The sequence below is a fragment of the Geotrypetes seraphini genome, chromosome 1 (genome assembly GCF_902459505.1).
Source record: "Geotrypetes seraphini chromosome 1, aGeoSer1.1, whole genome shotgun sequence".
Classification (NCBI taxonomy): domain Eukaryota; kingdom Metazoa; phylum Chordata; class Amphibia; order Gymnophiona; family Dermophiidae; genus Geotrypetes; species Geotrypetes seraphini.
The window spans coordinates 155,664,849-155,692,688 of NC_047084.1; the positions used below are offsets into that span (position 1 = coordinate 155,664,849).

Sequence of the window (27,840 nt, forward strand, 5' to 3'; positions counted from 1 at the left end):
TTGTTTTGTTCTATTTCTATCATTTAAATTTCTCCAGAATTTTTTATTTTATTTTTATTTTTCCTCTAACTCTACTTTTCACTTCTCTATTACCCTCCAGGTACTTTAGTTAGATTGTGAGCCTTCGGGACAGTAAGGGAATTTTTCAAGTACCTTTCTTATTTCTAATCTTAATGTATATTTTCTGTAAACCGCTTAGAACCTAACGGATGTAGCGGTATATAAGAAATAAATTACATTACATTACATTACATATAATAGGGCCATAGCTTATATTGAAAAAAAAAAAAATCAATGGTGAATTTTACAATATCAAGTAGAAATTGAGGAACACATTTTGGACTATTCCCCTTGAGAGGAGATTATCAAAGAGAGCATGTGCCCGTCAGCTGACCTTAGGAGTATGAACCTAATCATGGCAGCCTGCACTTCCCTTCAGATGTTGGTGGGAGTCATTTTTCTGTGTCGGGAAAAAGTAGTAATAAAGGCCGAGTCTGGAGTGAGACAGATCATTATGCTGGAGAACTGTTGTAAGATCTACTGTGCATCGCTGAATTCTTAACTACTTTACTACATTATAGAAACTGAGAACCATAGCGCAAAGATTCTTATTAGCACCATATAACATAGAAGCTGAGTGGTCAAAGAATGTGCATGGCTTCTTAACCCATAGTAGAAAATTTGCTCCCCCCCCCTGATGTGGTAAACTAATACCATAGGCACTGAGATTAGAGAGTTGCTTGGGGACAGAAATCTCACCCATCCCCACCCGTCCCCGTCAGAATCCTCTCCGTCCCCACCCATCCCCGCAAGGAATTACCTCCATCCCCGCCCGTCCCCATAAAAAGCAGCAATTACTTCTGACAGGTTCATCAATTCCACAGTTTCTTTTGCTGTTTTCCTTGTGGCATCTCTTTGGTGGAACCCTTTTTTTTGTTTTCTGTTTAGGTAATTAACTTATAAACCCCCTCTTTTACTAAGGCTGACGTGTCCATTATATTATATGGACGAACCCTGCTTCCAAAGCCTTCCATCCCCTTGGGAGTCCCGTTGGCTAGAGGGGGGTCCCCGTGGGAGTCCCGTGGGCCAGAGAGGGGTCCCCGTGGAAGTCCCGTGGGTTAGGGGGGATTCCTGCGGGACCCGCGGGGTTCCCGCAATCCCTGTTCAGACCTCTAACTGAGATGGGATGGGGTAGGCCACAGTGTACATGGCCCCCACCACCAACACAAATCCTCAAGTATAAACATATATTCCGCTCAGATGTTTACATTCTCTGGGGGGTGAAAGCTTGGAACAACCACCCAACAGCAATTGGAGCTGAATTTAACTACACCAAGATTCGCAAGAAACTAAAGACCTTTCCCTTTGACTCAACCAGCAACTAAATCCAACATTCATCAGCGCCAGACAAGACTCAAACACAACAGACTCGGAGAAATAGACGCATGGTACCACTCTTTATCCTATTACTACAAGGGAACCAAGTACTTTACTAACACTGGATAATGACTGTAACAAACTACCTACCTCATGACTTGCTTCTTCTAACCACACTTACTCTCTTGCTGCACATGGTTCTCCTCAGATGTTCTTTAAATATACCTCCTGCAATACCTTAAGAGTTGTAGCAAATTCCCCTTTAATTACGTAATACGTCTTCTCTGTCTTCATTCCCAAAGATCTTAGCCTAATGCTTCTCTATGCTGTAATGTATACCTGAGCTTCCTTGTACCGCACCTATTCTCCGTATTCCATTTTTGTAAGTCACCTTGAACCTATGTAGGCATAACGTGACCTATAAATCCCAGAGTGCATTAGAGCTAGCTACTGTCAAAGACCTGTTGCTGGACTCAGTGGAGTTTAAATCAGGCATGGACGTTATTTGAAAATTACATTGTGGAAGCCCAGACCAGATGTATTCCACGTATTAACAAAGATGAGAAAACGAGAACTGGCATGGTTAAAAGGTGAAGTGAAAGAAGCTAATAGAGCCAAAATAACTTCCTTCAAATAATAGAAAAAGGACCACTGCTATTTAGCATATTTATAATTGATCTGGAAATTGGAATGACAAGTGAGGTGATCAAATTTGCAGATGATACTAAATTATTCAAAGTTGTCAAAACACATGAGGACTTTGAACCATTGCAGGAAGACTGGGCATTCAAATGGCAGATTACATTTAATGTGGACAAATGCAAAATGGTGCACATTGGGAAAACTAATCAAATGATACTTACTAGATGCTAGGGTCCACCTTAGGAGTCAGCACCCAAGAAAAAGATCTGGTTGTCATTGTAGAAAGTACACTGATATCTTCTGGCCATGTATGGCTGTGGGAAAAAAAGCAAAGAGGATAGGGATGGCAAATAAATGTGAGAATATTATAATGCCTCTGAATGAACATGTGGATAAAGGTGAACCGGTTGATATTGTGTATTTGGATTTTCAAAAGGCATTTGACAAAGTACGTCATGAAAGACTTCTGAGGAAATTAGAAAGTTATGAGATAGGAGGTAATGTCCTATTATTGAATAAGAACTGGTTGAAAGACAGAAAACAGAGTAGGTTTAAATGGTCAATATTTTCAATAGCAAAGGGTAAATAGTGGCTGGGACCATTGATTTTTTTTTTTTTTTTAACATATTTATCAGTGATCTAGAGCAGGGCTGCCCTAGTCCAGTCCTCGAGATCTATTGGCAGGCCAGGTTTTCAGGATATACACAATGAACATGCATGAGAGATTTGCATACTAAGAAGGCAATGCAGGCAAATCTCTCATGCATATTCATTGTGGATATCCTGAAAACCTGCCCCATTCCTGTAAGCTCTGCCTTAACCGCTCAGTCCTTGAGCACTTATGATTTTAAAGTGTTTGAGGTTTGTGCAGATGAGGACGGAGCTTAGGCATTGGTGGAATGAGGCATTATGACATCACAATCTGAGCTCTAGAATGTTGCTACTTATGATTTTAAAGTGTTTCAGGCTTGTTCAAATGAGGACTGAGCTTAGGCATTGGTTTTAATGAGGCATTATGACATCACAATCTGAGCTCTAGAATGTTGCTACCTATGATTTTAAAGTGTTTGTAGCTTGTGCAGATGAGGATGGAGCTTAGGCATTGGTGGAATGAGGCATTATGACATCACAATCTGAGCTCTAGAATGTTGCTACTTAGGATTTTAAAGTGTTTGAGGCTTGTGCAGTTGAGGACAGATCTTGATGGAATGGGGCAGGGACAGGAAAAGAACTTGCCGGGATGGGATGGGAAAATGAGTTCCTGCGGGGACAGGGAAAAATTTGTCCCTGTGCCATTCTCTAGTTCAGAGCTTATCTATCCCTCACTGTTGAAAATATGATAGTGAAACAGTATCTCCCACAGGGAGATTTTTAGGTGGAGGACTCCTGCTCGTAAGGACCAGTGGCTGGTGCTATTGAACCTCATTTGTTCTGCCCACAGACCACCATAGCACTATCTAATATTTCCACTGAATACCGAATACTTTTATTTTATAAAACCTTGGGGGAACAATTCTGTAAAGTGGCATCTAAATGTAGATGCGACAACTTTGGCCAAAATTAAGCCACGTCAACTTATCCAGGTCAATTGTGCGTCTCACTGTACCTTGTAACATGCGTATCTGATGACTATTCTGTAAGGTAAACAAATCGCTAGGCAGCATGCCTATGACACACCTGTGTTCCACCCAGTGGTACAGCCCATTTGTGAAGCGTCATGCGACTCAAGTGTCAATAAATAGTGCCTAGCACATAAAACATTTAGGGCTCCTTTAACTAAGGTGCGCTAGCGTTTTTAGCGCACGCAGGATTTTATTGCGTGCTAAACCCCTGCTTCAATTCTAGAACTAACGCCAGTTCAGTGCTGGCGTTAAGGTCTAGTGCGCGCAGCAAATTCAGCACGCGCTGTTCCACGGGTTAAAGCCCTAACGCGCCTTTGTAAAAGGAACCCTTAACTGCCAGTGAATGATGCTTGTTGTATTCTGTAAACCTTAACCACGCAATTGGCGTCTAATTTCAGTCATTATTACTAGACTTGCCCTTTTGGAGCACTAAGGACATTGTAAGAGGGCAATTGACGTTTTAAGGATACACCAATACCATCACGGTCTGTACGCCCGTGGCAAAATGCAAGACGTGGATACGTGGCAAAGTTTACTGAGAATTTAAGACCAGAACAACTTTGTGTACAGCTACTGCATTATGGATTTTTTTTTTTTTCATATTAACTAACTTTATTGTGTTGTTTTTTTTTGTTGTTTTTTTTCCAATAGGTATAAATGACCAGGGATTGTACAGAGTTGTGGGGGTGAGTTCAAAGGTCCAGAGACTTCTCAATTTGTTGATGGGTATGCCTCCATTTTATAATTTTTATTTTTTTTTTAACCGTGTTCTGATTTTAAATTTATTTCTTAATCTTCCTGTGCTTTTCTTTCTTGCTGCACAAGCGCTGCAAGTTTTGCATTTAAAATTTCTTATCCAGTTACCGCATCATTTGGAAGCTACATAGTTATACATTCCAGCTACTATAGGGCTATTTTCCTAGTTGCATGTTTCTGAATTTTGTTGACTGGGAAATGGAGGTTAAAAGCCAAAAATATTGATTACAAAAGCAATCATTTGTTAATTTTCCTCCTGTTCAGATATCTTTATTTTGCATAGTCTGTTTTTATTATGAGCAGAGAGGTTTGGGGATGTTGGCAGATTGCGCCTTACCACTGGATCAGCCCTAGGTGCCCCCCTTCCTCCCCTCCCCCATATGGAACGTGGCCAGATAGCTTGTCTGGAATGCGGTGACAGTACATGCCTCTTGACGGGGCTAATGGGATTACATGTCTTTTGAATTATTTCTTTTACGAACCGTGGTTTGACAGCAAAGGTCTGATTCCTGGGGATTCATTGGTATTCTGTGCAGCCCGTTAGCAGCTTGCACCAAGCTCTTCTCCAGATCCATGCATTCTCCATCTGTGCTGATAACACAGTGTTCTTTGGCAAGGCAGACTAGAGGGAAACCAGCAAGTGAATTCATTTCGTTGCTCTCGACATTACAGGAATGACAAAGTGCTTTCATATCAGCTGATGCTGTCGGCTCAGTGCCACTTGTAAGGATGACATCTTTTTTTTTTTTGGTTTGTTATAGGGCAGTTTGTTTAGATACAATAGCAAGACATTAGGAATCAGGGCTTCTGTGTTGCTGTATTATGCTGAAGTTTCTTTGCTAAATATTATGTTGATGTCCCAATTCAGTTAATCGGCATTAGTGCCGTAAGGCTGTGTTCTTCAACCACCGGTCCATGGACCAGTGCCGGTCCACAGAAATTTCCTGCCGGTCCACAGGGTCAGCACGTGCATCAGGCCCAAAACTGTGTTCTTCAACCGCCGGTCCACGGTGCGATCGATGTGGCGTTATCTTCGAGCCAGCTCCCTCTTCCTAACTGATTCAGTGCACAAAGCCACGGGCAGCGGCTCCTACGGGCATCCTGCGCCTTAATCGGAAGCCTTCTCTCTGACATTGCAACGTCAGAGGGAAGGCTTCCAGATGAGGCACTGGACTTGCAAGGTGCAATTAGCACTATTATGGGGGCGAGGTCTGGGGTGGAGATCGGGTAGAGATGGGCGGGGTCTGGCCCACGACTTAGCCCAGTGTTCTTCAACCGCCGGTCCATAGAATAATTCTTTTATTTCTGCCGGTCCATAGGTGTAAAAAGGTTGAAAAACACTGCCTTCAGGTACATCTCTATTGCATATAAATTTTATTCTGTCCTAGATGCTTTATAACCAAGCAGGGCACATTGTGAAACGCAATGCAGGATTATTAGGGGATCAGTAGTAGAGGCCGACGGTTTCAATTTCGTTGGCGAAACAGACCCAAATACCAAATTGTCTCTTTTTTGTTTCAGATGAAAATACAAGTGTGTTTTTGACTGAAACACTACGGTATCCCTGAAATTTATGCGACCCCTCCCGCTCCCTCCCTCCCCCTCCCATCCTCACAAACAGGAGCAGCTTTCCTCAGGGGACCCGCACCACTTTGGGACCTACCTTACAAACGTTGATATCCAACAGCACAGCCAGGGCAGGAGCGATCCCTGCTGGCTTCCTTGTCAAAATGGCCACCACAACTTCAAGCTGTATTCTTGGGAGAAGGTCATGGCACACATTTTGAGGTTGGAGCCGGAACGGGTAGGAACGATTGCCTATCTGTGCTGGCTCCAATCTCAAAATGACTGCCTCTACTTCTTTTTTATTTTAACAGAATAAACAACATTACATCAACTGAAAATACTCCGTTACGTAGCTTGCAAAGTTGCCGACATGATATCTTGCTATACATTTGTACTTTAACTCTTCAGTGCAGTGCTGTCACAGACTCAATAAGTACATCAGCCGACAATCCACCCCCCCCTCTGCCATCAGCGACCCGGAGAGCAACAGTTAACATAGTAACATAGTAGATGACGGCAGATAAAGACCCGAATGGTCCATCCAGTCTGCCCAACCTGATTCAATTTAAATATTTTTTTTTTTTTAATTTTTTCTTTTTAGCTATTTCTGGGCAAGAATCCAAAGCTTTACCCAGTACTGTGCTTGGGTTCCAACTGCCGAAATCTCTGTTAAGACTTACTCCAGCCCATCTACACCCTCCCAGCCATTGAAGCCCTCCCCAGCCCATCCTCCACCAAACGGCCATATACAGACACAGACCGTGCAAGTCTGCCCAGTACTGGCCTTAGTTCAATATTTAATATTTTCTGATTCTAGATCCTCTGCGTTCATCCCATGCTTCTTTGAACTCAGTTACAGTTTTACTCTCCACCACCTCTCGGGAGCTCATTCCAGGCATCCACCACCATCTCCGTAAAGTAGAATTTCCTAACATTGCCTTTGAATCTACCACCCTTCAACCTCAAATTATGTCCTCTGGCTTTACCATTTTCCTTTCTCTGGAAAATATTTTGTTCTACGTAATACCCTTTAAGTATTTGAACGTCTGAATCATATCTCCCCTGTCTCTCCTTTCCTCTAGGGTATACATATTCAGGGCTTCCAGTCTCTCCTCATACGTCTTCTGGCGCAAGCTTCCTATCATTTTCGTCGCCCTCCTCTGGACCACCTCAAGTCTTCTTACGTCTTTCGCCAGATACGGTCTCCAAAACTGAACATATTCAGGGTATATTCAGTCTACAGACTTAACCCAAATGGGTGCACCATTGTATATAAGGGTTCTAAATTTTCAGAAAGGTCCGAAGTCTGTTAGAGCGCAATGCTTTGAGTCTCGACGTGTGGCAAACATAGTCCACTTGAAGAAAGCCACAGCATGATGGCTGAAACGTTGGTTCTTTCTGCGGCGAGACCTGGAAACCTGCTGCAATCATGACATCAGCCGCGGAAGCCTAAGAGAACACATAGTTCAACTTTAAGTTGCACTTGTCTAGATCTATTTTTATGATAGTCTTAACTAGTCCCTTTTCTTCTACTCTTTTTACTTTCAAGTGTATTCTGGCCTTTGACCACTTATAAACCGAGTCGAGCAACGATGGGAGATGACCCAGTATATATAAACTGAAGATTAGATTAGCGTGAGGTACAGGCTGTTTCCAGGCAGTTGGCAACGCCAGTCTGGCTTCCATTACGAGAGCAACCAGTTTGTGGTACTTAGTTGGTACTCCCTCCAGTGGGCAGTTCAGAAGGCCACAGCCCAACTCTCTCTTAATCAGGACCCCACACATTTCAGTCAACCATGCAAATATAATTTATCCAATACCTCCTAGCTTTTGGGCATTGCCACCAAATGTGATGATAAGTTCCCCGTTCCTCACAGCCCCGCCAGCATAACTCAGTAATATTTGCTTTAATGTGGTGAAGTTTCACTGGGGTTAAGTACCACTGATAAAGTTGTTTAGTATAAACTTTTTATTCACCAACATGAAAGATATACACAGAACAGAGAGAACACAATCATTTTCTCAGTACAATGCCACAATACAGATTAACATGGTAACACCCAACTAGAAATCCCAGATATCAGCGAGAGTCCAGGCCTGTACTCTGATAGCCTGGAGCCCTCCAAATCCATACTAGACACAACCCCCCAACCGCTCCCTCCCAACACCCCCCACCCCCAAAACCCCACCCTCAACCCACTGGCAAGACAGGGGCAACTGGCTTCCGCAAGCGATTGACCACCTGGCTCTTTATCACAGGGGGCAAAGTATCCAAATAAGAAGCCCAAACAGACAGAAAAAGCTTGCTCCGAGATCCAGAGAACCGAGCGGACATGGACTCCCAGTCCATTAAAAGATGCAATTTATTGCGCCAATACCAGATGGTGGGCGGGGAGTCCTGAAGCCAATGAGTAAGAATACATTTCATTCCCACAATATAGCCCTTACGAATGAGCTGGCTATCCCCTGCAGAAAGGCCGCCTAAATAGCCCTCCGCCAAAAAAATAGTCCCTTCCACCGATGAGGGGAGCCGATAACCTACCAAAGATTCCAAATAACAGCGGACCTCCATCCAAAAGGCAGAAATTGAAGTACACAGCCACACCCCATGTGCCAAAGAATTATCAACCCGGTGACATTTCAGACAAATAGCCGTAGGGGCACATCCGAAATAAAAGGCCCGCTGCTGCGAGACATATCCCCGATGTAAGACCCGAAAGTGACATTCCCGGAGCTCGGCGCTCTGCACCACCCGAGGTATCCGGCGCACCAGAGGAGCCAAGGACGCCACCCGCGGGCGACATCCCAGGTCCCGGGCCCAAGATGCCAAAAGCCGCTGATAATCCCTCCGAGGCTGCAGAGCCACCAATCTGCGATGATATTGAGAGATAGAAAGCCAATCCCACTGAGCATCAAAGAAAAAGTCGCGTACAGTGATAGCAAAAGACTGGGTCAATGAGTCCCTGGGCAAGGAGGCTACATAATGTGAGAGCTGCATATAAGCAAACCGATCCGTCGCACCCAAAGACCAGGACGCCTGGAGAGTCAAGAAAGGAACAGCGCTACCATCCATCTGGAGAAACTGCTCCAAAGTTCGGAGTCCCTTCCTCGCCCACCTTTTGAAAACAACATTGTCCTGTCCCGGACTGAAGGCCGCATTGCCCACTATGGGCAGCAGAACAGAACTAAAAGGCGAGTGACCCCACATCCGCGAAACACATCTCCAAGCCCGACGAAGCGGCTCCACCAAGCAGCTACGGGCCCCAGGCCCCAATCGCACCTTCCCGTCCCACTGTAAAAGATAAGGCAGAGCCCACGGAAAAAAATAATCAACCTCCAACTCCCGATCAGTATGCTGAGAGCCAAAAAAGAGCCAATCCCGGACATGCCGAAGCAAGCATGCCAAATTATACAAACGAATCGAGGGAAGACCCAAACCTCCCTGTGCCCAGGACCCCTGAAGGAAAGAACGATGCATTTTACCTTTCTTACCCCCCCAGCAAAATGAAATCACCAGTCTCTGAAGACCCAAAATATCTTTTTCCAAAAGAAAGAATGGAAGCGTTTGCAGGACAAATAACCATTTCGGGAAGATAATCATGCGAAAAAGATGAACACGGCCCATCAAGGAAAGCGGGAGATTCAACCAGCGCCGTAAAAGCCCCTTAGTTCCCTGCAACAAATGATCAACATTCAAACGGTAAAGCGCGGAGACATCCATAGACAACAAAATACCAAGGTATCGAAAAGAGGATCCCGCCCAGCGCAAAGGAAAATCCGGCCCCCATTCCACCCGCAAAGATTCCGGAGACGCCATAGCCTCCGACTTCTGCTTATTTAAACGGAAACCAGAAAAATCCCCATACTCACGAAAACACTCCAAAAGAGCAGGGAGGGAGGCCCGAGGATCCGTCAAATAAACCAAGAGGTCATCGGCAAAAGCCGCCAGTTTAAAATGATGAGCCCCCACGACCATTCCCATTATGTCCGGGTTATCCTGCACATCCCGAATGAGAGGATCCAGAGTCAGGACAAACAACAAAGGTGAAAGGGGGCATCCCTGGCGAGTACCCCTACAAATTGGAAAAGGATCAGAAAGGGTATCATTGGCCCACACACGGGCCACCGGGTTTTCATAAAGAGTCCGCACCGCCTGAATGAACCAGGGGCCGAGACCGTACACTCGCAGGACCTCGAACATAAAGCCCCAATCCACCTGGTCAAAGGCCTTCTCGGCGTCAAAGCTGATCATCAAAGAAGGCACCTGATCCTGTGCGGTCCGCTCCAAAGCCGCTAATATACGGCGGACATTCTTAGCAATCGCACGGCCCTTCACAAAACCCACTTGCTGATCAGAAATAAGACTCGGGAGTACCAAGGCAAGACGGGTGGCCAAAACTTTAGCAAAAAGCTTAGCCTCAAAATTCAATAAAGAGATCGGTCTGTACGACTCGGGTCTAGTCGAATCCTTCCCAGGTTTCAACAGAACAATAATCTGTGCTACATTCAAGTGGCGAGGGAGCTCCCCCAAACCGACCGCCTCGTTAAACACCGAAGCCAACAAAGGCGCCACCTCAGCTCGCAATATCTTATAAAACTCGCTACGTAGCCCATCCGGGCCAGGAGACTTACCCAAAGCGCTAGCCCGGATCTCCCGCTCAATCTCCCCTGCAGTAACCTCCGCCTCCAACTGCTCCCGAGAGGAAGCTGAAAGAGTCGGGAGATCCCGACCAGTCAAATATACCTCCCCATCTAGCAGAGGGTCAGAGGGGGCAGAATACAAGTTCTCAAAGAAATCCCGCAACTCCCTGTTGATGTCTCCATCAGTATGCACTATCTCCGAGTTCCGCGTCTGAAGAGAAGCAATACGCGAACTACCCCGCTGCTGTCGAACTAGCTTTGCAAGAAACTTACTACTCTTATTCGCAAAACGATAAAGATGATACCTATAATGCTCCATAGACCGACGAGCATGTTGGTGTAACAGAGAGTTAAGCGCACACTGAGTCTCCAGCAATCTAGCCCTATCCGGGAGTGCCCGAGTGGTGCCGTAGCGTCGACGGAGAGAAGAAACCAGTCTCTCCAGCCGAAGCAGCTCTCGCGTGCGCGCTTTACGCTGAAAACTAGCATAGGAAATAATCTCACCCCGAAGGACCGCCTTTGCCGTCTCCCAAGCCAACGAAGGAGTACCAAAATGAGCTGCATTGGTATCCTGAAATGAGCGCCACCGGGCTACCAGATGTTCGTGAAATTTACTATCACGATATAGGTGGCAAGGAAAGCGCCAACCCCGAGGGGTCCCCGGCGTCCGAGATAACTGCCATACCAACGCCACCCAAGCATGGTCCGATACCTCAATAGGCCCCAGCGTAGACTCTACGACCTCTGCAAACACAGAGCGGGAACAGAGAATATAGTCTATACGAGATAAGGAAGCATGGGCCCGAGAAACGTGAGTGAAATCCTTCTCCAAGGGATGCAAGACCCTCCAGGCGTCCACCAAGTCAAGGGAGGCACAAAGAATCTCAATTCCAGTAGCAGATTTCCGAGATTCCCTCCCCACCCCCGACGATCTATCCCAAAGAGGATCCGCCACCTCATTGAAATCCCCCCCCACCAACAAAGGAACATCTCCATAGACCGACAAAAGGTCTGCTAAATGATGAAAAAAACCCACGCCCGGGCTATTGGGAGCATAAAGGTTGCAGAGAATGTAAGGTTTAGAGTTCAAACTAACCGAGGCTATCACATACCTACCCTCCGGGTCCCTAAGGACAGTCTGTACCTCCAAATGAAGATGTTTACCCACCAAAATAGCCACTCCAGCCCTCTTACCCAACGCCGGGGAATCCAGGACATCCCCCACCCACCAGGTGCGCAGTTTGGCATGCTCCGCAGCAGTCAAATGCGTCTCCTGCAAAAAGGCCACGTCCGCCCGGCTCCTCCGCAGCTGTCGAAGCACCTTCTGTCGCTTTATCGGGGAATGAATGCCCCCCACATTCCAAGATAATAACTTAAGGGACATAAAAATGAAACAAAAATACCCAACAAGGAATCAAAAAATTCAAAAGCCTAGGAAGAGGCGTCCCAGCAAGCCCCCCTCCTAAGGCCACAGTCCTGCGGAAACCAGTGCCTGCGGTCACCATGGAACAAAAACAACAACCCTCCCCACCCCACCCTCCCCTCCCCCCCAACACCAACCCACCCCCACCCACCACCCACCCCAACCCAACCCCCAAACCCAACCAGACCAATCCTACCCCACTAAACTCCTCCCATCCCATCCACCCCAACCCTTCTGGTCCCCACAGGAACCCAATCACTACAGATGCCCCCTCCACAGAAACCCCCCCAAAATAGCGAAGAGAACTGGACAAACCCCCAAGAGCAACCTAGCAGAATAGAACCCATCTCCCGATCTCAAGACAGCCTCATAGAATGCCTCAGTGTCCCAGGAAGGGCCCCCCGACCCAAAGAAACCTAATCCCCGACCCTATCCACCCCCTAATATCCCTTGAGAATGAAAAACCAAGAACCCCAAACTCATACTCAACCGGAACCCCAAAACCCCCACTCTAACTCTCCTCCCCCCCTCGCATCAGACACTCCGCCAACCACTCGTCCCCATGCACGCCCCTCACCCCAGTCAACAAGCTCAACAACACCCGCTCCAAAAGATGGATCCAGGCCACCGTCCACCCAACACAGCCTGGGCCGTTTAGGGGTAGAGAGAGGCCCCGTCCACCCGTAAGAAACAAGAAAGCCCCACACATCCAAGGGCCTGGAGACCACTGAAAGTCAAAAGCACAGAAGCTGAGCAGCGCCCCAGTCAAAGACCGAAGTCCAACCAAGGTCCCAGCCAAATCCAAGAAGGAGTCCCAAATTGTGGTCGAGCCAGAAGAATGAGGAGCTCCGAAGAGAGAAATCCAGCAAAAGTCCAGGGACACCGCGGCATCTGGAAGCACAGAATCCGAGCGGCGCCACCATCAAAGACAGAGCCGCACAGGGCCATCTAAGGACCTGACAAAGATCCAAGAAGGAGACCATAGTTGCACCAACTCCAGAAGAAAGAGTGTCTCTGAAGACCGGCAGCTATCAAGCCGGACCAGCAGTAGAGGAGATCACACCAGCGGCGCTAGTAGAAGGCAGGTCCACATTCCACGCATCCAACATGCTCTGCGCCTCCGCTACGGTAGAACAAAACTGAGTAGTGCCATTGTGATGGACCCTCAACCTCGCCGGGTAGAGGAGGGCGAAGCGAACATGGCGAGCCGCCAGCGTAGAGCACACCGGAGCAAATGCCCGCCGTTGCTGAGCCACTTTCGTAGAATAGTCCTGAAAACAGAGCACCCTGCCGTTTTGATAGGTGAGAACGCGCTCGCCCCGAGCCGCCTGAAGAATAGACTGTTTGTGAGCGTAGTTCAAGATCTTTGCTATTACCACCCGTGGCCGGGCCTGATGAGCTGAACTGAGACCCAGGCGATGCGCCCTCTCGATACGAAGCGGGCCGAGATCCGCAGGAAAGGTAACGGAGGCAGCTAACCAGGCTTCCAGCGTGCCTCTCAAGTCCCGCTCCGCCACAGCCTCTGGAAATCCGATAAAACGCAAATTGGACCGGCGTGATCTATTTTCCAGGTCCTCAATGCGATCCTCGAGAGCAGAAATAAGGCGCTGCTGTGTTGTCTGGACATCCTCCACGTGCTGCAGGCTATCCTCCACATCGCTCACCCGCTGCCGGAACGCCGCCGCCTCCTGGCCCATAGCATCCAGCGAAGCCTGGACCACCGCCAGCTTGTGATCCAACGGCAGGAGCTTTTGTTCCAACACGAGCTCCATCGCCGCCGTAACTCCGGCCGTGATTTCAGTTATCCAAGCCGGCCCCCCCGTAGCTGCTCCAGGACTCGGCGGCGCCGCCATCTTGAGTTCCCCTTGCTTGCCGCGGTCCTTTTCTCTGCGGGCCGACTTCAGCGACATACCACCGCAAAAGCGGCCCGAGACTCACTCACAGAGTCCGGAGGAGGGGAGATATCGGAGGGTCCGGTCCAAAGGCTCAATAGCCCGAGAATGCCCAAAAAGGGGGGAGGGGAAGCTGCGTAGGGCCGCGGGAGAGAGAGGCACAGACCAGCGTCCGTCTCGCTGCACAACTTCACAGATCCCAGACTGCTCACTGGAGAGGCGATTAAATTCTGTGATCCTAGCTCTCTGTGACCAAGCACGATCTCTCTCAGAAGTACACTGGGAAATCCTTACCAGCGAGTCCAACCCCAGTGCAGCACCCCCCTCCACGTGGCTCCTGTTATTTTTCGTTGTAGTAAAGCTGGATGCAGCTGCAAACCTCCCCTCTCCTAAGTTCCCCTCGGTTCAGGGACGGACATGCTTCCTTACAGCCAGCCGCAGACAGGATTCCGTAGCCGTTCCAGGGCACGGCAGCGCCGCCATCTTGACCTCCCCCTGCATGCCGCGGTCCGTTTCTTTGCGGGCCGATTCCTGCTCCACGCCCCGACGAAATCGGCCCGAAACTCGCCCACCGCGTCCGGAGGAGGGGAGGTATCGGGGGGTCCGGGCCGGCGCCTCAAAATCCGAAGAGTGCCCGAAGAGGGAGGGGAATCTGTGGAGGGCCGCGGGAGAGACACAGACTAGCGTCTGTCCCGCAGCATGGCGTCACGTGATCCCTGATAAAGTTGTTTAAACCCATTCTCGACCAGATTACTCGCCATGGATACTCTTAAGAAGCAAGTGGAAAATCTGTCGCCACAGAGCTTGGTTTAGAGCAGTGGTTCCCAACCCTGTCCTGGAGGACCACCAGGCCAAACGTATTTTCAGGATAGCCCTAATGAATATTCATGGAGCAGATTTGCTTGTCTGTCACTTCCATTATATGCAAATCTCTCTCATGCATATTCATTAGGATTAGCCTGAAAACTCGATTGGCTGGTGGTCCTCCAGGACAGGGTTGAGAACCACTGGTCTAGAGAATGGCCTAATAAAGATGCCCACTTCTTAGTGTCGAACTTAGGAGGGTCCCCTTGATACAGTAAAGCTTCATAAATGTGAGAAATACTATCCCCTTTTGGAGCGATTGTCCCAAACCCTATCCCCACCACTTCTTGGTGTTGCCCCATTTGGTTTACTGTAATGCTCTGTTTTGTGCACTTCCAAGAAAGATGCTGAGGGTGTTGCAGGTGGTACAGAATGCGGCAGCTAGAGTGATTGTGGGTATTACATTACATTAGAGATTTCTGTTCTACCATTACCTTGTGGTTCAAGGCGGATTACAAAAGAGTTATAGAAGATGGGTTACAAAAGAAGATCTCTGGTCATTTCCAGAGCGAGTAAAGAGTAGATCAGGTTGATTCGGGGGTCAGGAAAAAGATTGTGTTCCTCATAATGAACATGTAACTCTTTTGTTGGCCAAGTTGCATTGGCTCTCAGTTTCTTAGAGAATTCAGTTCAAGGTCCTGGTGCTAGTGTTCAAGGCCATACGGCATGCACTGCCCAAAGCAGTGGCTACTTTAATTGTACCATATGTACCCCTTGTACTCTGCAGTCCGAGTCTCAGCATCTGTTGAAAGTACCTCCATTGTAGTCTATTGCTAAAGCCATAATCCGTTCTAGGGTCTTTAGTGTAGCGGGACCACGGTTGTGGAAAGCACATCCTTATGATATTCGTCAGATTACAGTGGTACCTTGGTTTAAGAGCATAATTTGTTCCAGAAGCATGCTCTTAAACCAAAACACTCTTATATCAAAGCAACTTTCCCCATAGAAGATAATGGAAACTTGAACAATTCGTTCCACCAACCCCCCCCTCCCCGAGGCTATCGGCGCTGCTCCATCTCCCCCTCCCCCCGCTCTAACTGGCATTGCACCCCCCCGAATCGGCATCACAACCCTCCCCCCCCCCGCGAACGCCCCCCCCACAAGAACCGCAAAGCACCCCCGTGCTGAAAGCGGCATCCGCCCGCCCTTCCTCCCAAGCACTTGGTCCTTACCCCTTCTGCTCGTTGTAAGTGTGAATGCGAGCTCCCGCCTCTTGCCTGGGCTGGGCCTTGAGCATCTGCGCATGCTCAAGGCCTTCAGGCTCTCGTTCTCTCCGAGAGAACGAGATCTCCGAGAGAACGAGAGCCAGAAGGCCTTGAGCATGCGCAGATGCTCAAGGCCCAGCCCAAGCAAGAGGCGGGAGCTCGCATTCACATTTACAACGAGCAGAAGGGGTAAGGACCAAGTGCTTGGCTTTACTCAAATAAACTCTCCCTCCTACTTCCAATCAAAACCTGCGAATCTTTATCGGGAAAAATTTCTATCAAATCCACTCCAATACAAATGGAAACAAAAATAAAACTATTAGGAGTCATCATTGATAGGGATCTTACTTTCCACGACCATATCAGTTCGGTCGTAAAAATCTGTTTCTTCAAACTTCCCATCATTCGTTCACTAATTTCAATTCTAGAGACCGACTCAATCAATATCCTGGTTCATTCTTTAGTCATCTCCCACTTAGATTATTGCAACTCTCTTCTCAACGGTCTCCCCCATAAAGAAATCCGACGCCTACAATTAATACAAAATACAGCAATAAAACTCATTTATAAAACAGGCAAATTTGATCATGTTACTCCACTTCTGAAAGAGGCACATTGGCTCCCTGTTACTCATCGTATCACCTATAAAATCATCTTACTGACCTTCAAAATAAAACTCTCTCACCAGCCTTCATTTCTTGATAAGCTTCTCATTCCCCAATGTTCCCCATGTACTCTAAGGTCAACTGATCAAAAGCTTCTGTTTATTCCCTCCATAAAAGACTTCTATTACACCCGGAAAATAAATTTTGCAGTAGCTGCCCCTACGTTATGGAATTTTCTGCCACAGCAACTCCGCGACGAACAACATCTAGACAAATTCAAGATAAGCCTAAAGACTTTTTTATTTTGTGACGCATTCGGCTGTGTTTAGACTTACCTTCTGTTTTCCTTTTCTTAAATTTTTATTATTTCCTTTTCTCTTTTACGCAACCAACTGCTTTAACAAAGCGACCCTACCCTATACGTTTTATCCCATTCCCACTCTCTCCTTTTCTTCTCAAATATGTAACTTTTCCCCTCCTTTCCCTTTTCCCCTCAATTTCAAGTTTGTCTAGTCCAGAGGTGCCCAACACGTTGATTGCGATCGACCAGTAGCTCAGGAAGGCAACGCGAGTCGATTGCGGAGCCCATCCCGGGCTCCGTGATAGACTCGTGTTGCCGTCCTGATATACCGGGCCGATCAGCCTTCCTCTCCAGTGTCTCTCTAGGGCCTTTTAGCTGTGCGGTCCGCCCAGCTGTCATCTGCTGCTGCCGCCGCTGCTGAACATTAAAAAAAAAACCGGCTTGGAGATTTCAGCCCGTAGCGAACTTATGCTCCGTGGCTCTAACGTGTGCGTGCCGGCTTCCCTTCTCTTCCCTCCGAAACCGGAAGTTATGTCCGGGGGGGGGGGGGAGAAGGGAAGCCGGCACGCACATGTTGAGAGCCCTGAAGCAAGCGTTCGCTATGGGCTAAGGCGGGAGACAGGTTAGTGAAGCATTTGCTCTTCTTGCTGCCGGTTCCTGCCTACTTTCTGTTTCCGCGAAGGCAGGACGCGGCAGCATTTCCCCCAATAGGTTGATCGCGATCTTGGGCCAATCAGCCTTCCTCTCCCCGACGGCAGAATTGACGTCGGGGAGAGGAATGCTGGTCGGCCGAAGCAGGGAGAGCTTGGGGCGGTGTCGGCTTTCGGGCCTGTTATAGGTGGCGGTTTGGGGCCTGTTATTGGTGGCGGTTTGGGTCCTGGTCCCCGATGGCAGTGGCTTGGGGGAGGGCAGGGAGAAAGAAAGAAAAAGGGCAGGCAGGGAGACAGAAGGAAAGAAGAGAAACAGAAAAAAAAGAAAGGGAGGCAGAGAGAAAGAAAGGGTAGGGAGAGAGGAAGGAAAAGTTGGGGGAGGGAACGAGGTCTGGAGGAGAGGAAGCATACAGGCTAAAAGAAGGGAAGAAAGATTGGATGCACAGTCAGAAGAAGAAAGTGCAACCAGAGACTCATGAAATCACCAGACAAGATAGGAAAAATGATTTTATTTTAAATTTAGTGATCAAAATGTGTCTGAATTTATATCTGCTGTCTATATTTTACACTAAGGTCCCCTTTTACTAAACCGCAATAGAGTTTTTTAGCGCAGGGAGCCTATGAGCGTCGAGAGCAGCGCTGGGCATTCAGCGCAGCTCCCTGCGCTCTAAAAACTGCTATCGTGGTTTAGTAAAAAGGAAGGGGGGTATATTTGTCTATTTTTGTATGGTTGTTACTGAGGTGATAGTGCATAGAGTCATTTGCTTTGACCTCTTTGAAAAACCCTGGAATAGGAATGATAATTAACATTTTCTATGCGTACAGTGTGCGTTGTGTTTTTTTAAAATTTTATTGTTGGAACTGAACACACCGCGAATATCGGGGGAGTACTGTACACACTTTCAGTGGCTTCAGGAAATAGGGAGGCAGAAATTCTTACTCTGCTTTCTGTAAGATTGTATAAATTTCACAATAATAGTCTTTCGTATCAGGCAGAGTCTATATGGAATTTCTCTTCCACTTTCCCTAAGGCAAGAATCTGACTTTTCTACAATTTGGAAATTGTTAAAAACTTTTTTTTATATAGGAAATTTGTATTTTGAGCAATTAAAATATAGATTTTTATGGAATTCCTGAAAACTATTCAGCTATCTTTTTGTTAGCTGCTTTGAACTCAAGTTGGTAAAATGTAGTCTATAAATTTATTTTAATGTAAAGTTTGGATTTCAACCAAACAGAAGGTAGGCCTAGTGTAGGGGTAGGCAATTCCGGTCCTCAACAGCCAGAGTCAGGTCTGGTTTTCAGGATATCCACAATGAATATGTATGAGATGGATTTGCATGCACTGCCTCCTTGAGATGAAAATCTATCTCATGCATATTTATTGTGGATATCCTGAAAACCTGACCTGGCTATGGCTCTCAAGGACTGGAATTGCCTACCCCTGGCCTAGTGGAAATGGTTACCTATCAGATATTTGGCATGTAGTGACTAGAACTGAAGAAATTCTTAACAGGACAATATCATATTAGTGTTCTCCCCAGGTCCTTTGGATGCTCTGCCCAGCTAATTTAATCTGATGACTTGACATGGCAAGAGCTAAAGATACTAAATTTCACACAATCTGTCTACAGTTTGCCATCTCTCCCCCTGCCTCCCCCACCCCCTGCCATTGGCCTGACATATCATAACCCCCCTAAGTCTACTTAAAACTTGTTTTTACTTGTAGAAGTTTTCAGCAGTGTTTGGTGATAAGCGCACATGCTGCCCTTGGACAATTCTAGAACCTTCTCTTTGACACAACTATTCTGAATGGCAGAACATGGTGATAGGAAGTCTCTGGTGTCAGTGTCCAGCAGAATGTGTGAATTACTATTCCTGCTGAATAATTTCTAGAAGCAAAAAAACAAGTTTCCAAGGTAGACAGGGAGAAGACGTTAGACCTAAGGGCAGAGGAAAGAAAGAGATGTTGGACTAGGGGAAAGGAGGGGAGAAGAGAGTATAAATAACTTAAATAAATTAATGCCCCCTTTTACAAAACCTTAGCACCTTTTTTAGTGCTAGCCGTGGTGGAAACATCTCAGGCGCTCATAGAATTCCTATGAGTGTCAGAGCTGTTACTGCCACAGCCAGCATTAGAAACCGGCGCTAGAGTTTTGTGAAGGGGTGATGTGTTGTGTGTGTGTAAAATAAAGTATATATTAGCAGTATTTCAGATTATTTTCCATTTTTCATTTGTGTGTTTTAATAAATATACAGTAGATATATGCATATGTATAGATATACAGTGTGTGTGTGTGTCACTAAGTGAGAAGATATTACCATAGAAACATAGAAATAGACAGCAGATAAGGGCCACGGCCCATCTAGTCTGCCCACCCCCAATGACCCTCCCCTACCTTTCTATTGAAGTCTCCTCTGTTTCCTCTGGTATAATTTAATGAAAATACTGAATTGTACTAACATTCTGGATAATAGCAAAATGGTTGTTTAAATGTTATCAAATAAACTTGCAGATTTTGTGCACAGAATTTGAATATTTTTTGTGCAGAATTCTGCCAGAAGTAATTTATGAACCAACCCTTGTGTGCGTAATATGCATGTGTGTATATACTGTACATATAGGACTCCTTTACAAAGGTGCGCTAGTGATTTTTAGTGCACGCACCGGGATTAGCGCGTGCTATAGGGCTCTTTTTATCCAAGCCGCACTAGTGGGGTTAAACGCCGTGGCTTTTCATCACGCGTTAACCCCCGCGCTGGGCCTGAAAACTACCGCCTGCTCAAGGGAGGCGCTAGCGGCTAGCGCGGCCGGCGGTTTAGCGCACGGTAATTCTGCGGGTTAAACCGCTAGCACTGCTTGATAAAAGGAGCCCAGGATTGCGCGCTACCCGTAAAAACTAACCGCCTGCTCAAGAGGAGGCGGTAGCGGCTAGCGCGCGTGACATTTTAGTGCGCGTTATTCCGCGCGTTAAGGCCCTAACGCACCTTTGTAAAAGGAGCCCATAATGTTTTTATGCACAGTTTTTTCCTGTGTTGCACAAATTCTCATTAAATCAGTTCCTGTTAAAATTTGCAATTATATATTTATTTTATATATATTTATTTTGCAATTATATATTTATTTTGCATTTATATATTTATTTTTAAATATCTACATGTTTGCAGAGATAGAAGGGTTGCATTTATAAATAACAGTAAACTTTATAACACTGTCCTGTACTTTCCTGTCGCCATCTGGCTACTCTTTCATGCCCACCCAACTGGCAAACGTTTCTGGGGAGTACACCGAACATTTATGTGATTTCACAAAAGGGACTACGGGAAAATTAGAAGACTTGGAAAATGGAACTGTGAGGCTGGAGAAACATATGATGATTCTGAGCCTCAGCTAGCCACATGGCAGGCATCTGGTGTTTTCTGTTATGAAAGACAAGTTTGTTCATTCAATCATTTCCTGGAGTCCTTAGAGAATCACTAGGTTAAGAACTTTAAAGTTCTTCAGTTCTTCCTGTAATGAGGTTGCTTTCACCTGAGATTGTATTGAATGAAATACTTGCATTAGATACTTGGTGTCACTCATTGTAGATAATGTATCTCAAGATGTTATCATGCTCCCACAAATAGTTTGAAAAAAAGACACAGAAAGAGGCATGGATATAATAGTGAAAATTAGAAACAACTTAAGATGAGATTTTTGAGAAGGCTCCCTTGCCTTGTCTCTCTTGTGTCTGAACAGTATAAACCTAACATCCTTAAAGCTTATTTTAACAATAAAGAAAAATTGTTCCTGTAGTCACAAGAACCAAGTATTTCCTGACGTGGCTGAAGGAGTTCTTCCACAGGGAAGCTCGTGACCTACTTAAGTTGCATTCAACACCGGTGCTTACATAGACTCTCTTGGTACTGACCCAGCTTGAACCACATGGTGCCGATTCTAGATTCTGCATCGATTGCAGCAATCGACGAACATCGACATCGCATGCTTCTTGATCCAAAAGATCATCGCATCACTCGTCGGTCATCAAGATTGGTACCAGTGTCATCAAAGAAGCTCTCCTCGAGATTGTGGGGGGGCTACTCCTGAGCAGGCTTGCTGGCAGGTCTCATCATGCAGTTTCATTTGATGAAGGTACAGATAGTGATGCTACTTGAGAAGATCCGAGAAGCCTCAAAGGAATGAAAGAGAGCTAACTTACTCTTCAGGTTCTGTGATCCATTTTTGTATGAGGAATTTGAAAATCAAAGCTAGATGTGATAGTCCTAGAGAAGGGCTAGAAAAATAGTGGGGGGTCACATGTAAAAGCCCTATGAGGATCTAAATATGTACACCCTAGAGAGGATTGCGTCAAAAGACATATGAGGAGAGACTGGAAGCCCTGAATATGTTATACCTTAGAGGAAAGGAGGGACAGAGGAGATATGATTCAGACATTCAAATACTTGAAGAGGCATTAATGTAGAACAAAAATCTTTTCCAGAGAAAGGAAAATGGTAAAACCAGGGAGGACATAATTTGAAGGTTGCGGGATGGATACTCAAGAGCAATGTAAGGAAATCTTCTTACGGAGTAGGGTGGTGGGATGCCTGGAATGTGCTGCCCGAGAGAGGTGGTGGAGAGTATAACGGTGACGGAGGTTCAAAAAAAGCGTGGGATGAACACAGAGGATCTAGAATCAGGAAAATAATAGTAAATATTGAAGAACTGGGGTAGACTTGCATGGTTTATGTCTACATATGGCCGTTTGAGGGAGGATGGGCTGGGGAGGGCTTCAATGGCTGGGGAGGGTGTAGATGGACTGGAGTAAGCTTTGACGGAGACTTCAGTAGTTGGAGACCTAAAGAATAGGTACCCGGGGTGCAGTGCTTTGGATTCTTGACCAGAAATAGTTAAGGAGTAAGAAAAAATAAACCCCACAACCAATTTTTAGATTGAATCAGGTTGGGCAGACTAGATGGACCATTCGGGTCTTTATCTGCCGTCATCTACTATGTCTATGTTTATGTTACTATGATTGACAGGAGATATGAAAGAGGTTCAGATACCTAAATTAAATTGTGACATAAAATGCCAAGGGTGTACTGTAAACTCCAAGATGAATGTCAGCAATGTTTCATGGAAGAATTGTGAATACTGAAATTTTCTTTTAAGTGGTTGTTGGAAAATAAAACAGGGATACATTTTAAGTAGACATGAGAAAATTGTAGATCCTTAGTTGCAAAAAAGCATATAGTAGAAGCACACCCTGGTGGCAGATATTTTATTTTAAAATGCCTTACTCAAAATGAGCCAACCAGAAGTATTGTGATCAGTATTCCCTCTAAGGATTAGCAGGTTTTTTTTCATTTGAGTGGCAAGTTCTAAAAATTTTTTTTTTCGTGTTTGCAACTAGTTCTAAAAACTAGATTTGCAAGCGTTTATTTCTGAGTGACCGTGTAAAATCTATGAGCGACGCTCCTGAATGTATGAGCAATTGCTAATAGGTTAGCTTAGCGGGAACATAGATTGTTGACTTTCAGAATGAATGGCAAAGTCTATGATATGAAAAGTCTTGTTATTATATTTGATTACATTATATTAGCATAATTTTATATTTTCTATAGCAATGGAAGGGTGATGTGTAAAAATATCTATTTTAAAACTATTTCAACAAACTCTGTCAATTCATTACATGTTCAGGGGGAAAGTCATCAGTGTTGGCTTCCGTTAAGATGGGTTGTCCTGTGCGCTCCGCTATATAAAGGCACTGACTCCAAAATGAGTTCTTCAAATGGAATTTGCTAGCGAGTTACTCAAAGGGGACTGCATGTGTTTGTTTAACTTAAATATGCTTATAAATGTGAAGTCATAAGCTATAGTGAGCAATGCAGCCAGAAGACAATTTCCATTCTCCTGGACCTACATGAAGCCTGCTCGAAAATTCCATCTCTATAGTCTTGGGTATGGTATAGTGGGCTACTGTCAAACTTGTAAATAACTCTTTATCCACCACAAAAGAAAGAGTAGCTTCCTATTCCAGGGAGATTCTTCAACTCCTTCCTGACTGTAGAAGTTTGGTAAGGATACACATAGAGCAGTAGTGGTCTCAAACTCAAACCCTTAGTGGGGCCACATTTTGGATTTGTAGGTACTTGGAGGGCCGCAAACCCCCCCCCCCCCCAAAAAAAAAACAGTTAATGTCTTATTAAAGAAATGACAACTTTGCAGGGAAAATGGTGGAAGCACTTATAAAAGACAACATCGACGAACATTTTGAAAGAAACAAACTTCTGACAACCAGCCAACATGGTTTCAGCAAGGGGAGATCGTGCCTAACAAACTTATTGCACTTCTTCGAAGGAATTAACAAACGGATGGACAGAGGTGACCCCATAGACATCATATATCTAGACTTCCAAAAAGCCTTTGACAAAGTACCCCATGAACGCCTACTTCGGAAACTGAAGAACCATGGGGTGGAAGGAGATGTACATAGATGGATCAGAAATTGGTTGGCGGGGTAGGAAACAGAGGGTGGGAGTTGAAGGGCCACTACTCGGACTGGAGGAGGGTCACGAGTGGTGTCCCGCAGGGCTCGGTGCTTGGGCCGTTGCTATTTAATATATTCATAAATGATCTAGAAACAGGGACGAAGTGTGAGATAATAAAATTTGCGGACAACACCAAACTATTTAGAGGAGCTCGGACTAAAGAGGACTGCGAAAAATTGTAAAGAGACTTGAACAAACTAGAGAAATGGGCGATGAGATGGCAGATGAAGTTCAACGTTGAGAAATGTAAAGTACTACATGTGGGAAGCAGAAACCCGAGGTGCAGCTATACGATGGGAGGGATATTATTGAAGGAGAGCACCCAAGAAAGGGACTTGGGGGTAATGGTGGACATGACAATGAAGCCGACGGCACAGTGCGCAGCGGCCGCTAAGAAGGCAAATAGAATGCTAGGCATAATCAAGAAGGGTATTACAACCAGAACAAAAGAAGTTATCCTGCCGTTGTATCGGGCGATGGTGCGTCCGCATCTGGAGTACTGCGTCCAATATTGGTCGCCGTACCTTAAGAAAGATATGGCGTTACTCGAGAGGCTTCAGAGAAGAGCGACATGTCTGATAAAAGGGATAGAAAACCTGTCATACGCTGAGAGATTAGAAAAACTGGGACTCTTTTCCCTGGAGAAGAGGAGACTTAGAGGGGATATGATAGAGACTTACAAGATCATGAAGGGCATAGAGAAAGTAGAGAGGGACAGATTCTTCAAACTTTCGAAAAATAAAAGAACAAGAGGGCACTCGGAAAAGTTGAAAGGGGACAGATTCAGAACGAATGCTAGGAAGTTCTTCTTTACCCAGCGTGTGGTGGACACCTGGAATGCGCTTCCAGAGGGTGTAATAGGGCAGAGTACGGTACTGGGGTTCAAGAAAGGATTGGACAATTTCCTGCTGGAAAAGGGGATAGAGGGGTATAGATAGAGGATTACTGCACAGGTCCTGGACCTGTTGGGCCACCGCGTATGCGGACTGCTGGGCACGATGGACCTCTGGTCTGACCCAGCGGAGGCACTGCTTATGTTCTTATGTTTGTTCTTAGGTACTTGGAGGCCTCAGAAAAATAGTTAATGTCTCATTAAAGAAATGACAACTTTGCATGAGGTAAAACTCTTTATAGTTTATAAATCTTTCCTTTTGGCTAAGTCTTAATGATAATATTGTAATTTATAACTAAAGAGACATATGATCAAGAAACTGTTTTATTTTATTTTTATGATTATGATAAACATACTGAGGGCCTCAAAATAGTACCTGGCGGGTCGCATGTGGTCCCTGGGCCGTGAGTTTGAGACCACTGGATTAGATGGATTATGAGCCCGCTAGGACAGATAGGGAAAATGCTTGAGTACCTATTTGTAAACCGCTTAATACACCTTGTCCAAGCGCTATATCAAATACCAATCCCAACCTAAACTTCCTCTCTGGGTGCAATAAAAGACTACAAAACAAGTTGGGGAATACTTGGAGGACTCCAAGTCCTTTCCCTCTTGATCCCCTTTTTCAGCCTGTGGAGTTTTTCTGTAGTTAAGATGTTTACTCTTGGTACAAAAAACATCTGTAAGAATAGTTATGAAATCCATTTGTTTATCATTCAAAATGCTGATGAACTCATGCTCTGTAGTTAGGGTTTTCCAGAAAAAGGAGGACAGATTGAGACATCCGGGTTTTTACTTCCATTGCTTTCAGTGAAATATTTCTATCTGGCCTCCTTACTTTCATTGGAAGTAAAACCCAGATGTCTCAATCTGTCCTCCTTTTTGTGGAGCCATATGGTAACCCTATCAGTGGTACCTTTATGGGTGGAGGGGAGCACAGGGGACTATACTTCCCCCTCCGTATTCGTGGGTGTTAGGGGCAGAGCCAGCCTGCAAATATTAAAAAACCGAAATAATATTTGGGCCGGTTCTGCCCCCTAACCCCCGCTTCCCCCGGCTATTTTAAGCCCTGAAAGCCTCCCCTTAAGCCTTACCTGGTGGTCTAGTGGGTTTTCAGGCAGGAGCGATCTTCCCACGCTCCTGCCCCGTGCAGATCGCTCATAGGAAATGGCTGCCTTGAGCTCCCATAGTCTCTCGAGCCATTTCCTGTGAGCGATCTGCACGGGGCAGGAGCATGGGAAGATCACTCCTACCCCGAAAACCCGCTAGACCACCAGGTAAGGCTTAAGGGGGGGGGCTTACAGCGCTTAAAATAGCCTGAAAAATGAAAGTGCTTTTTTTGTTTTAAAACCACGAATAAGCGAATCCATAGATACGGAATTCGTGAATACGGAGGGAGAAGTGTATTTTACTTCTCTGTCTCCTTCCACCAATCAGTGGACACAAAGCCCACACGTTCTGGACTGGTCTGGGTGGAGCTAAATGAAAAAGAACATAAAAAATAGCATGTAAGACCTAATTTCACATTTTCTTCCACTGTTATAAGTAGACAGTTATCACAGAAAGAACATATGCATGATTTCAGAAGGTTCTGACATGGTCCATGTTTAGCTGACAGCTGCCTTAGGGGAGTTCCTAATCTGAGTTTATGAATAACAAACACTTCTGCAATGTATAACATTGAACTTTAGGGCATATATATATATGCAAGATTATTCAAATATCCAAAATTAACTTATTATTGTTATAATAAAATATTCTTAAAATGCAACTATTTAAGCTAATATATATTAACATATGCATTGTTGGGTTTGATGGATAGGGATGGGAGGAGTCATGGAGGTTATTAGGGATAGATTGTGCTGTTTTGGGGGTTTTTTTTTGTTATGAATATTTTATTGTACTCTGCATTGTGCAACGTGTGTTGAAAGTAACGGGTTCTAAGCCTTTGAATTAAATCTTTGAATGTAATGAGAGAGGGAATATTCAGTTACAGAGATAATTGGTTGGCATGGTTTTGGAACAGAGTCGTTTAAGGACTGTACCTTTAATCAGGACATCTAATTTGATTTATCAAAGGTCTCTCAGGCTTGCTTAACAAGCACAGTAACCAGCAGGGCCTGGATCATTGGAATGATTCAAAATGTAATGGGTGTCGATTACCATTCTTGTCTATCGCTGCATGCTGTCAATCGCTTTAATCAAGAAATGTGAACATACTTTAAAGGAGAGAAGCATTTGTAAGATGTCTTGAATTGACTTTAATATTTATGTGATTCTCAGGTTCTCAAATAACTTTCGTATGTTCTGTTTTTCAAAGAGCAGTGAGCCAGTGGCTCTGGGCTCCTTTTATTAAGCCGTGCTAGCCTTTTCATCAGGCGCTAACCCCCGCGCTGGCCTAAAAACTACCGCCTGCTCAAGAGGAGGCGGTAGCAGCTAGCTTGGCCGGCGTTTTAGCATGCCTTTGTAAAAGGAGCCCTCTGTGTTCAGGTTTTGAGGAGCTGAGATCCCATACTCCCTTGTCCCAAAAAATCTGTTATCTCAATTGCAGCTAGCATTTTATGAAAAACTATATTTTTCACTGTTGTGTTACTAGTTTGTTTCTCTAAAGCAGTGGTCCCCAACCCTGTCCTGGAAGACCACTAATGGGCTAGCCCTAATGAATATGCATGAAAGAGATTTGCATGTAATGAAGATGATAGGAGGGCAGATCTGCCCCATGCATATTCATTAGGACTATCCCAAAAACCCGGCTGGCTAGTGGTCCTCCAGCTCTGTCCTGGAGTACCCCCTTGCCAGTCAGGTTTTCAAGATATCCAGAATGAATATGAATGAAAGAAATTTGCATATAATAGAATCAATGCATGCAAATT

At 45.5% G+C, this 27,840-nt stretch overlaps 1 protein-coding gene across 4 annotated transcripts in view; it reads left to right on the forward strand.

The window, feature by feature from the left end:
* The window catches only part of ARHGAP10 (Rho GTPase activating protein 10), a 520,437-nt gene that overhangs the window by 233,665 nt on the left and 258,932 nt on the right, over positions 1–27,840 (forward strand). For all 4 annotated transcript variants that reach the window (XR_004539086.1, XM_033940409.1, XM_033940432.1 and 1 more), the window contains one exon: positions 4,293–4,367. Coding sequence is in view for 3 of the 4 variants with exons in the window: in XM_033940409.1 (XP_033796300.1) it covers positions 4,293–4,367 (75 nt within the window). In the remaining variant the exon portion in view is untranslated. The remainder of the gene's footprint in view (positions 1–4,292; positions 4,368–27,840) is intronic.